Raw genomic sequence first — 10,043 nt, forward strand, 5'->3', positions numbered from 1 at the left:
CTTCCAAAGGTCCTGAGTTCAATTCCCAGCAACCACATGGTGGCTCACAACCATCTGTACTGAGGTCTGGTGCCCTCTTCTGGCCTGCAGGCATATACACAGACAGAACATTGTATACATAATAAATAAATATTTAAAGTGTCTGCCCAGAAACCCTGGTCCCAGGCCAAGAAGAAACTCAGGCTGAGCAGGCTCCTTTCCCTTACAGATGGGGCTGCATTTACCTGATAGAGATTGCCAGGAGGAACCGGGAAGGGCCCCAGGCCCTAGCCTGTCACCTGGCAACTCAGAAGCAAGTACAGGAACCCTCTCCCACGAGGTACGTTGAGTGCCGCACTCCTAGGGAGAGGTGGGAGGATCTGGAGTTCAAGGTCAACCTCAACTGAGTCCCTGCTTAACAGAAGGAAGCTGTGAGAGAGGTCTCAGTGAACTGCCTTCCCCAAGAGCATGAGAGCCTGAGTTAGGATCCCCAGCACACAATAGCCAATAGGAGTGGCTCGTGTCTGTAAGCTCAGGGTTGGGAGCTGGGTGTGGAAGATGAAGCCCCCTAGGGCTCACTGTTCACCTGGTCTAGCTTGATGAGTGAGTCCTAAGTCAGTGAGAGACCCGCCTCCAAAAATAGAGAGCAGGGGTTGGAGAGGTGGGTCAGTGGTTCAGAGCACTGACTGCCCCTGGAGAGGATCCAGGTTCAGTTCCCAACCTGTTCAGGGATCTGATGTCCTCTTCTGGCCTCCAGAGGACTGGACCTGAGCTCTGATCCCAGCAGCAATGTCCACCCAGTCCACAACAGCCTGGAACTTCATCTCCAGGGGCTCTACACCTTCTGAACCTAGACCTATGTGGCAGGTGCACACACAGACACATACGCGTCATAGTTTTTAAATGGTAGAGAAAGGTAGTAGACATCTATCTCTGACCTAAATGATAACTTGGCATGTGAGTACAAGGCTGGGTACGTGGCACCATTGGTGGCGTGCTTCCCTTGCAAACAGCAGTGGATAAACCATGCATGGTGGTGCAGAACTGCCTTCCAGGCACTCAGAGGCTGAAGCAGGAGAATCAGGAGTTCAAGGCCATCATCAGCTGCACCTTGAGACCCTGTCATCAGCACAGCACAGGAGGCCTTGTGACTGGAGGAATCAATCAGAGTAGAGGAAACCGACCAGGCTTGTCTTGGTGGCTTTGTCCCTAGCCCTTTTCCAGGTAGCTCCCTCCCTAACAGCTGCAGTCTTCCAGTGAGCCTCTATGCGACAGGGGCAGGCTCCAGAGCTGGCTGGAACCACAGAAACAGGAGCCCAGCGGATGGAGGGTGGGTCGGGACACAAGCATAGGCAGATCTTTTTGAGAGGGGGGTGTCTCATCGCATTTATTTATTTGTGTAAGTGGGCACATAGGAAGAGGTGAGAGGAAAATTTGCTAGACTCTGTCTGTCCTCACCTTCAGGACATTAATTTGGTGGCAGGCCCCCTCACACCTGCTGGGCCATCTTGACTGCAGAAGAACCCCAGGATTGTCGCAGACTGAGCGGAGAACAGATCACTCAGAGTTTGGGAATCACTAGGTCCCACAACGGGAGAGCAGGAGGGGTGGTGCCTGGCACCCTGAGGGGCGGGGCCTTGGTCAGCCACGCCCCGCTTTTGCACTGGTGGGGGCCTGCGCGCCCCCAGCCTGGCTGCAGCGCGTGACGCGGGGGCGCGCTGCGGCTCGGAAGCGTACAGGCGGCGGCGGGCGAGCGAGTGGCATGGCGGCTGCGACAACGACCACCGGGCTTGAGACGCCAGAGCCCATGCCTAGCTACGCGCAGATGTTGCAACGAAGCTGGGCCTCGGTGCTAGCGGCTGCACGGGGCTGCGGGGACTGCGGCTGGGGACTCGCGCTTCGCGGCCTGGCGGAGCACGCGCACCTGGCCGCCCCGGAGCTGCTCCTGGCCGCGCTGTGCGCTCTGGGCTGGACCGCACTGCGCTCCGTGGCCACCGCGCGCCTCTTTCGGGTCAGTGCGACCTGGGGGCCCTGTGAACTGCATGCAGGAGAGTGAGTGGGGCCGCTTCTCATGTATCCCTATGTCCATAGTGGCCGCTGGAAAAAGGGGGGCCTGGGTTTTGATTTGGGACCTCAGAGGCTATTCCGAGACCCTTTGCAACAGGGTGGGGTGGGTGCGGGGGTGTCACTGAACTGAGGTGACACTTTGATGGATTGGGAATCCCATGTGGTGTGGGGGTGTTATGGATGCAAGGAAACTAGATCCACACCCTATCCTGAGCAGTTTTGATAGAATCTAGGGCAATCTGCTCGGTACAGCATCTGTGCTGTTGCGGACCCAAGGGTCAACCTTCTGGAAACCGACCTGGGGACCAGGGAGCCCAGATCCTGCATCGGGAGGCCTCGAGGTGCCCAGAGGTCACCTGAGCCGTGCGTCACCGGGAGCTGCTGTGTCTACACCGTATCTGTGCAGTCAATACCCCCCCCCCCGTCTGGAGTGCCCACCACCCCCGAAGCAGGGATGGCACAGACCTGTGTGTCAAGGGCCGTACCGAGGGACTCAACCTTGGGAATGACCCTGTCTATGTCTTCAGTGTTGTATTCTGCCGCCCCCATGGGGCGATGGTCAAAATGCTGTTTCTGGAGACTGAAGAGGCCACCGCCCAGCTCTGAAGAATGACCCTGGTAGTGATGGCATTGACACCTGACCCAGTCTTCACTCCTCCTTGGGGGTGGTCTCTGTGGCATTTGGGCCAGTACCATGGTGGATACTCCCCAGAGGGCTAGCTGGGGACATCCCGCCCCCATCTGACTGGAAGTGGCAGAGGGTGCGGGGACAGAGAGCGTTGTGCCAACAATGGGACCTTTCTCTGCTGACAGGAAGAGGCTGTTAGGTCAAGATAGGGTGTTGTCCAGCTCCAGAGCCCACCCTGTCTGTTGTCAACCAATAGAAGGAGCAACCTCAGCCCCCAACCTCTGAAGAGAGGGGGGCAGGAATGAGGAGGGCCAACCCACAGGGCAGCCCTGGTCCCCATCTGCCTTGGCTAGTGTGCTCTCCCGGTGCCCAGCTGGGATGCTGGAGGCCCTTGAGGCAGCCTGAGGCCACCCCACTTCCACCCTCCACCCTCCTCCTCCCCTAGAAACAGGCAGAAGGGCTGTCCCATTCTCCAAGCTCAACTTGGCAGCAGCCTGGTTGCTAGGGGTTACGAGAGCTGGGCTCTGGCTGTCTCCATGACAACTGCTGGGTGCTCTGGGTTCCTCTGGCCCCCTCAGCCTTGGGAGGAAGGGGGCTGGGTTTGGCCCTCAGTGCTGGAGCTCCTGGGGCCTTCCTGGACTCTAGCTGGCCCATTCCAACCCATTTTTGTAGTTCTGAAACAGTGTCACTCTGAAGCCCAGGCTGCTCAAATTCACGGCAGTCTCCCTGCCTCAGCCTCCCAAGCTGGGATATAGGCATACACCACTGACCTGTGACGTCTCCACGTCCCCCAAATCAGCTTGCCTCCCACCTTTCCCCCTCCAACACCATCACAGCCTTTGGCTCCCAGCTCCCAGCTCCCAGCTCCCTCCTATCCTCAGTTTCTCCTGCCTTCTTCCCAGAGGGGGCAGGGTCACTGTTTTCAAGTTCCCCTGTCTCCCAAGGTATTTTCCTTCAATAGCTCTTCCCCCTTTCTCCCTCCCCGAAACACCCCCATTTCCTGCTAGAACCTGAGCACCCCACCCCCAGATTCCTAAGCTCCATTGCTTTAAGCCTGGACCTGTCAAACCTCCTCTCCCCGCCCTCCCCCCACCGCCCAGCTTCCCCCTCCCAGGCCACACAGGACAGCTGGGTGCTATGTTTAGCCCTTCATGGCCACACACATGGGCTCTGGTTACCCAGATGATATGGGCACAGGGGCCCAACTTTCTCAATGCCATTGAGACTGGCGAGTCACTGGGCCTCGCTTTTCTCCCCTGGTGGAGCATCGTGCTCCCCAAAACAATCACTACCTACTGTGTCTCCACAGCCCCTGGCCAAGCGGTGTCATCTGCAGCCTCGAGATGCTGCCAGGTTACCTGAGAGCGCCTGGAAGCTTCTTTTCTACTTGGGCTGTTGGAGCTACTGTGCCTACCTGCTCCTGGGTGCCCATTATCCTTTCTTCCATGACCCACCCTCTGTCTTCCACGGTAGGCATCCTGCAGGACCAGTGCAGAGGACTCTGCTAAAAACAATATAAAAGGGGCAGGCAGGATGGCTTGGGGCAGGCAGGATAGCTGGGGGGCTGGCAGGATAGCTGGGGGGCTGGCAGGATAGCTGGGGGGCTGGCAGGATGGCTCGGGGGCAAAGGTGCTTGCAGCCAAGCCGACAACTCGAGTTCTAGCCTTGGGACTCAGCGGAAAGCGAGAAGTGGTTTTCAAAAGTCCTTTGATTGCCACATGTACACCGTGACACGCATGTGTGCGTGCACACACACGTTCTGGGTTGGCCCTAATGAGATACCTCTGTGGAAGTCTTGATACCAAGACAAGGGTGGGCATGGAACCCTGGGAGCAGTGTGGTCGGAAGAGTCCCCAACCCGAGCTGGTCCTGCAGGGACCTGTGCAAAAACATGACAAGATGGCTCCATGAAGGTAGCTCCTGGCTGGAGTTGGAGTTTCACACAAGATAGATAGGATGGGAATTCGTGCATGTGAGCGTGTGCAGAGTTTGGAGGTGGTGGGGGGCTCCATGCTGAGTACCATAATGTGGGAATCCTGAGCCCTGAGAGGTACATTGACAGATTCTTCCCACGTGGACTGGGGAGAGGCTGAGAGGACTCTGGGGCCACAGCTAGGCGCTGTGGCGACTGCCCACAAGGAAAGCACGACACACAATCTTTCTTCCTGTGTAGTCCAGAATGGCCTAAAATTGGAGGCCCCCTGATCAGTGTCCTGAGTGCTGAGACTGCCGTGCACCGCTGCTCCCACAGCCATGGGAGTTTTGAATTTCAAAAGGAGTGGTTTTTGGCTGTTACTCAGTTTGCCTTTATATGGGTAACTCATGGTATGATTGAATTAGATTCCTGTTTGGTCAGAGTGTTGAGAGTTTATTGGGCACCCACAGGTTTTTTGGGGGTATTTTTCTGGGGATGGAAGCAAAGTGAGTCCTGCATACTGGACAGGTGCGACAGCTGACCACGCCCCACCCCCTGGGGGTGATCTAGGCTGTCTACTCTTTACTCCTGAGCCACGCCCACATCCACTCATTGGGCAGCTCTAGGCAGGGGCCCTCTCCCTGAACCCCAGCCCCAGACTTATGCAAGTGCCAGGTTGGCTTGTGCTAGGGACAGCTAGGAAGAGGTCCCAAACCTTCATGGGAGGGAGAGGTAGGGGTGAGGGAGGTAGAGGACTGTGTTGGAGGTGACTGGCTGAAGTGTACCCAAGAGAGGCAGGGCAGGTAGCCGAGCTTAGAGCACCAGGGGCTTGCTAGAGGATGAGGAGGTAAATGTGCTACAGGGTGTTTTCTTTCTCTGTGTGCCACAGTTTGCACATGTGTGTGAAGGTTAGAGAGCAAGTAGGGGCCATCCTCTCATTCCTCCCGTGGGGCCAAACAGGTCATCAGTGTGGGGCCAAACAGGTCATCAGTGTTGGTGGCGAGCGCCTTTACCCACTGAGCCTTCTGTGGGTTTTTGGGGATTTTTATACAGGGTCTCATGTCGCCTGGGGTGGCCTCAAACTTGGCTTTCTCCTGCCTCAGCCTCCAGAATCCTGGGCAGAGGACAGCATTTGTGTTACTTCTGTCCACTGTTCTGAAGGTTCTGGGGATGGAGTTCTGGTGACCAGACATTCGCGGAGGGTGAGTGTCTCTGCCCTACAAGTCTTTCTATTGAGTGGCTGCCTCTAAGCTGGGGTTGATGCAGCTGGGGACGTGGGTGTCACAAAGGCTCAGAGTCAGAAGACTTGGTGGGCAGAGCACTGAGGAGCCCTTGCACTCAGTGGCAGGGGAGAGGAAGAGGCACAAGGGGGGAGGGCTCGCTGGGAGGAGAGACAGTTGTCTGAACAGATGATAGCCTGGAGACATGGGAGGCTGGAGAGGAGAATGGAGGCCTCAGGGAGTCTCCCAGGGCCAATGTCCTGGGTCAGGCATCATTGTAGGAGCCATGTCTGTCTGGGCCCCAGCATGAGGGCGCATACTTGTTATCTCAGCACTGGGAAGACTGAGGCAGGAGGATTTCTGTGAGTAGGTCTTTGGCCAGCTTGGGTTACATAAGAGACCTCCAAAAAACAAGACAAGCAAACAAAAAAACAAGCAAGCAAAACGGGGCTCGGGAGTTGGTAGAGAGCTTGCCTAAAAACAAGAAGCCCTCGGTTCCGTCCAGGCACGGCGTCTCCACAGGCCGGCCATTCCAGCACTCAGGAAATGGGATTGGTGGGGGTGGGATTGTGAATTCAAGGTCATCATTTGTTACACAGAGGTTTTGAGGTGAGCTTGGCCTACATGAGACCCTGACTCAAAAACCAAACGAGACTGGCGAGGTGACCCACCCGGGAAAGGTGCTTGCTGCCAGGCTGGGGACCTGGGTTGGTCCCTAGGACCCATAGATGTAGCACAAATAATAAACACCCAGAGACACATGTTGAGTTCAAGCTGAAGACCAGAGAGGCAAAGCAGCCAAGCCGCTAGAGAGTTCTTCCCTCTGCCAAGGCTGGGCGGTCCTGTCCTCAGCCTGACTGCGGACAGCCCTGAGCTCCTGACTCTAGTGCAGGCATCAAAGGCTTGCACCGTGGCTGCCCACCCTCTGCGGCTGACTAGTGCGGGGGGGGGGGGGGGCTGCTGGGATTGAGGTGTGTCCACCATGGCCTGGCCTCTAGGGACTCAGCTCTGCGCTCTGATCTTCAACCTTTACTTATTAAAACACAAGCAAAATCTCACTGTACACAGCGTGGAAGGAGAAGACTGACTTCCAAACATGTCCTCCCACCTCCACAGGGACCCGAGACAGGCAGGTGCCACACACATTCACGCAGACAGACTTCTGGCCACCGCACGTTCAGAGGACACACGCTGTTGTGAGGCTGTGTTGGGAGGTCTTGGGGGACAGGCCTGGACATGACCATGAACGTGGTTCTTCCCAGACTGGAGGTCGGGCATGGCAGTGCCCTGGGACATAGCCACCGCCTACCTGCTGCAGGGGAGCTTCTACTGCCATTCCATCTACGCCACCGTGTACATGGACACCTGGCGCAAGGACTCCGTGGTCATGCTGGTGCATCATGTGGTCACCCTGCTTCTCATTGCCTCTTCCTACGCCTTCCGGTGAGGTCATCCGGAGGGTGGGCAGGCAATATGTGCAAAGGGCCTGGGGCCAGAGCAAGGAGGGGTCAGGAAACTGGGGTGTAAGGAGAAGGACCCAGAGACCCTTCCCTCACCCGCTGTCCACTGCCTTGGTCCTAGACCTGTGTGACACCCCTTTATTTATTTTGGGGGGTGGCAGATCTATGTTGCACTTGTGTGAGGGCCAGAGGACAACTTTCGGGAGTTGGTTCTCCCCTGGAGTTGAACTTGCGTTATCAGGTTCCATAGCAAGTGCCTTTACCCACTGAGCCAGCATGGGTTTACTCACAGGGGATCCAGAAACAGGAGATCTGGTGTTCAAGGCTCACATATATTACCACCTCTCGGGGCTGAGACAGGAGGATTGCAGAGTTCCAGGCTGAGCTACAGTAGGGCTCTATCTCGAACAGAAGAAAAACTAAGCTATGCTTCAGAGGCTGAGACGGGAGGATTTCTGTGAGTTCTAGGCCAGCAAGAGCTATAAGAGTGAGGCCTGCCAGGTGGTGGCAGCGCACACCTTTAATCCCAGCACTCGGGAGGCAGAGGCAGGCGGATCTCTGTGAGTTCGAGGTCAACCTGGTCTACAAGAGCTAGTTCCAGGACAGGCTCCAAAGCCACAGAGAAACCCTGTCTCAAAACAGGTGCTCCAGTGCAATAAAGGAGCAAAGAAATGATCTACAGCCAAGAGCGGCTGCCTCAGGCCACTGCCCTCACAGGTGCTGGCACACACACACACAGAGGAAACAGTAGCGAGTACTGAAGCCACGTGTATGTGCTCCCCTGAAACTGGAGCAACAGGTGGTTGTGAGCTGCCATGTGGGTGCTGGGACACAAACTCGAGTCCCCTGCAGGAGCAGCCAGTGCTCTTAGCCGCTGAGCCGTCCTTCCAGCCACATTATGTGCTGCTCTTGCCAATGACCCTGGTTCAGTTCCTGCAGCATGTTGGGTTGCTCGTGCTTCAGGGCTCTGCAGGTCTGCACACAGGTACACACTCAAACACAAGCAGTAATAAAAAGCCACCGTGTTAGCTGGGCGATGGTGGCTTGCGCCTTTAATCCCAGCACTTGGGAGGCGGCGTATTTCTGTGAGTTTGAGACCAGCCTGGTCTACAAGAGCTAGTTCCAGGACAGGCTCCAAAACCACAGAAAACCCTGTCTCGAAAAACAAAACAAAACAAACAAACAAAAAAAAAACAAATACAAAAACAAAGCCACCGTGTGGCCCCGCTCTGTAGTCCTGATTGATTGTCCCCACCCTGTAGGTACCACAATGTAGGCCTCCTCGTGTTCTTCCTGCATGACGTTAGCGACGTGCAGCTGGAGTTCACCAAGCTCAACATCTACTTCAAAGCCAGGGGTGGTGCCTACCACCGCTTGCACGGACTGGTGGCCAACCTGGGTTGCCTCAGCTTCTGCTTCTGCTGGTGAGGGGCGTGGCTCAGTGGGTGGGTGGGGCCATGTAGGAGGGGCATGGCTTGTTGGGCTGTGGGCAGGGCCAGGGAAGAGAAGGGTGTGGCTTACTGGGGTGAAGCCGTGCATGGGAGGGGCCTGTGATTGGGTTGGGTTAGTAGGGTGGTACATAGGGCCTAGAACCGTACACCCATCCAGCCAGGGCCAGGCCAGACAGGGGAGGGGTTGGGGCTTGGTGAGGTGAGTGGGGCTTGGGAAGAAATAGGGTGCTGAGCTGGGAAGGGCCGGGGCTGGCCGCACAGAGGTGGTGGAAATGGGAAAGTGTGGGGCTGCCAGAGACAGGCAGATAAGTCAGGGAAGAGAATGCAATAAGGGAGCCTGCACTTCTTTCCCCGAAGCCTACTTGACTAGCCCCTCCCTTCAGGTTCTGGTTCCGCCTCTACTGGTTCCCGCTTAAGGTTCTGTATGTCACCTGCCACTCCAGCCTGCGGTCGGTACCTGACATCCCATACTATTTCTTCTTCAACACACTGCTGCTGCTCCTCACGGTCATGAACATCTACTGGTTCCTGGTGAGTCGGCCCCTACGGTGCTCCTCAGGCATGGCAGGGGTCGCACCTTGCGAGCTCACCATCTCACGGTGCCTTCTCCTCCACAGTACATCGTGGCTTTCGTAGCCAAGGTGCTAACTGGCCAGATGCGTGAACTGGAGGACTTGAGGGAATATGACACGCTGGAAGCTCAGCCTGCCGAGCCCTGCAAAGCTGAGTGAGTGGCTCTGGGGAACAGGCGCGAGCCCCTGAGAATGCAGACAGGGAAACTGCCTGAGGTGGATGCTGCAACATCTGGGCATGAGACAGCAGATAAGGCTTGTCAGGGCTGGGAGCTGCTAGCGAGGATGGATGGAAGGAGCAAGAGATTACACTAACCAGACTGTGACCCCCAGCCCAAAGGACCGGGCCAAGTTCTGTCCACCTGCCCTTTCAGTCTGGGGGTCTAGGGTTGGCGCAGCAGGTTCAGGGCATGCAGCACCTCTGAGACAACACGAAGAGATATGGGCACTGAGCAAGCAAGGGCAGGAGGCTGTAGAAAGCTCCAGAAGGTACAAACCAGCCAGGCTCTGGGAGGCAACGAAGGAAGAGATATGAGTTAATGACTTTTGTTTTTAAGGAATGAAGAGAAAGCCATCTATTTTTAGTTATTTATTCCTATGGGTTGGGGCGTGTGCCACAGCGGCTGCCTGGTGGTCAGAGGACAGTTGTGCTCAAGTCCCTCAGGTCACTAGACTTGGCTATAAGCACCTTTCCCTACTGAGCCATCTGGTTGGTTCTAAGTTCTTTTGTTTTTAACTTTTTTTTTTTTTT

General features: G+C 56.3%; 1 protein-coding gene across 1 annotated transcript in view; it reads left to right on the top strand.

Annotated features, from left to right (window-relative positions):
* The first annotated feature begins 1,643 nt into the window (after positions 1-1,643).
* Positions 1,644-10,043, top strand: part of Cers1 (ceramide synthase 1) — a 14,056-nt gene continuing 5,656 nt past the window's right edge. Inside the window, exons 1-6 of the mRNA XM_005370548.2 lie at positions 1,644-1,990; positions 3,984-4,143; positions 7,072-7,252; positions 8,532-8,693; positions 9,104-9,251; positions 9,338-9,447. Coding sequence (XP_005370605.1) covers positions 1,742-1,990; positions 3,984-4,143; positions 7,072-7,252; positions 8,532-8,693; positions 9,104-9,251; positions 9,338-9,447 — 1,010 coding nt within the window. The 5' untranslated portion in view covers positions 1,644-1,741. The remainder of the gene's footprint in view (positions 1,991-3,983; positions 4,144-7,071; positions 7,253-8,531; positions 8,694-9,103; positions 9,252-9,337; positions 9,448-10,043) is intronic.

The sequence above is a fragment of the Microtus ochrogaster genome, unplaced genomic scaffold, assembly GCF_000317375.1.
Source record: "Microtus ochrogaster isolate Prairie Vole_2 unplaced genomic scaffold, MicOch1.0 UNK81, whole genome shotgun sequence".
Taxonomy (NCBI): Eukaryota; Metazoa; Chordata; class Mammalia; order Rodentia; family Cricetidae; genus Microtus; species Microtus ochrogaster.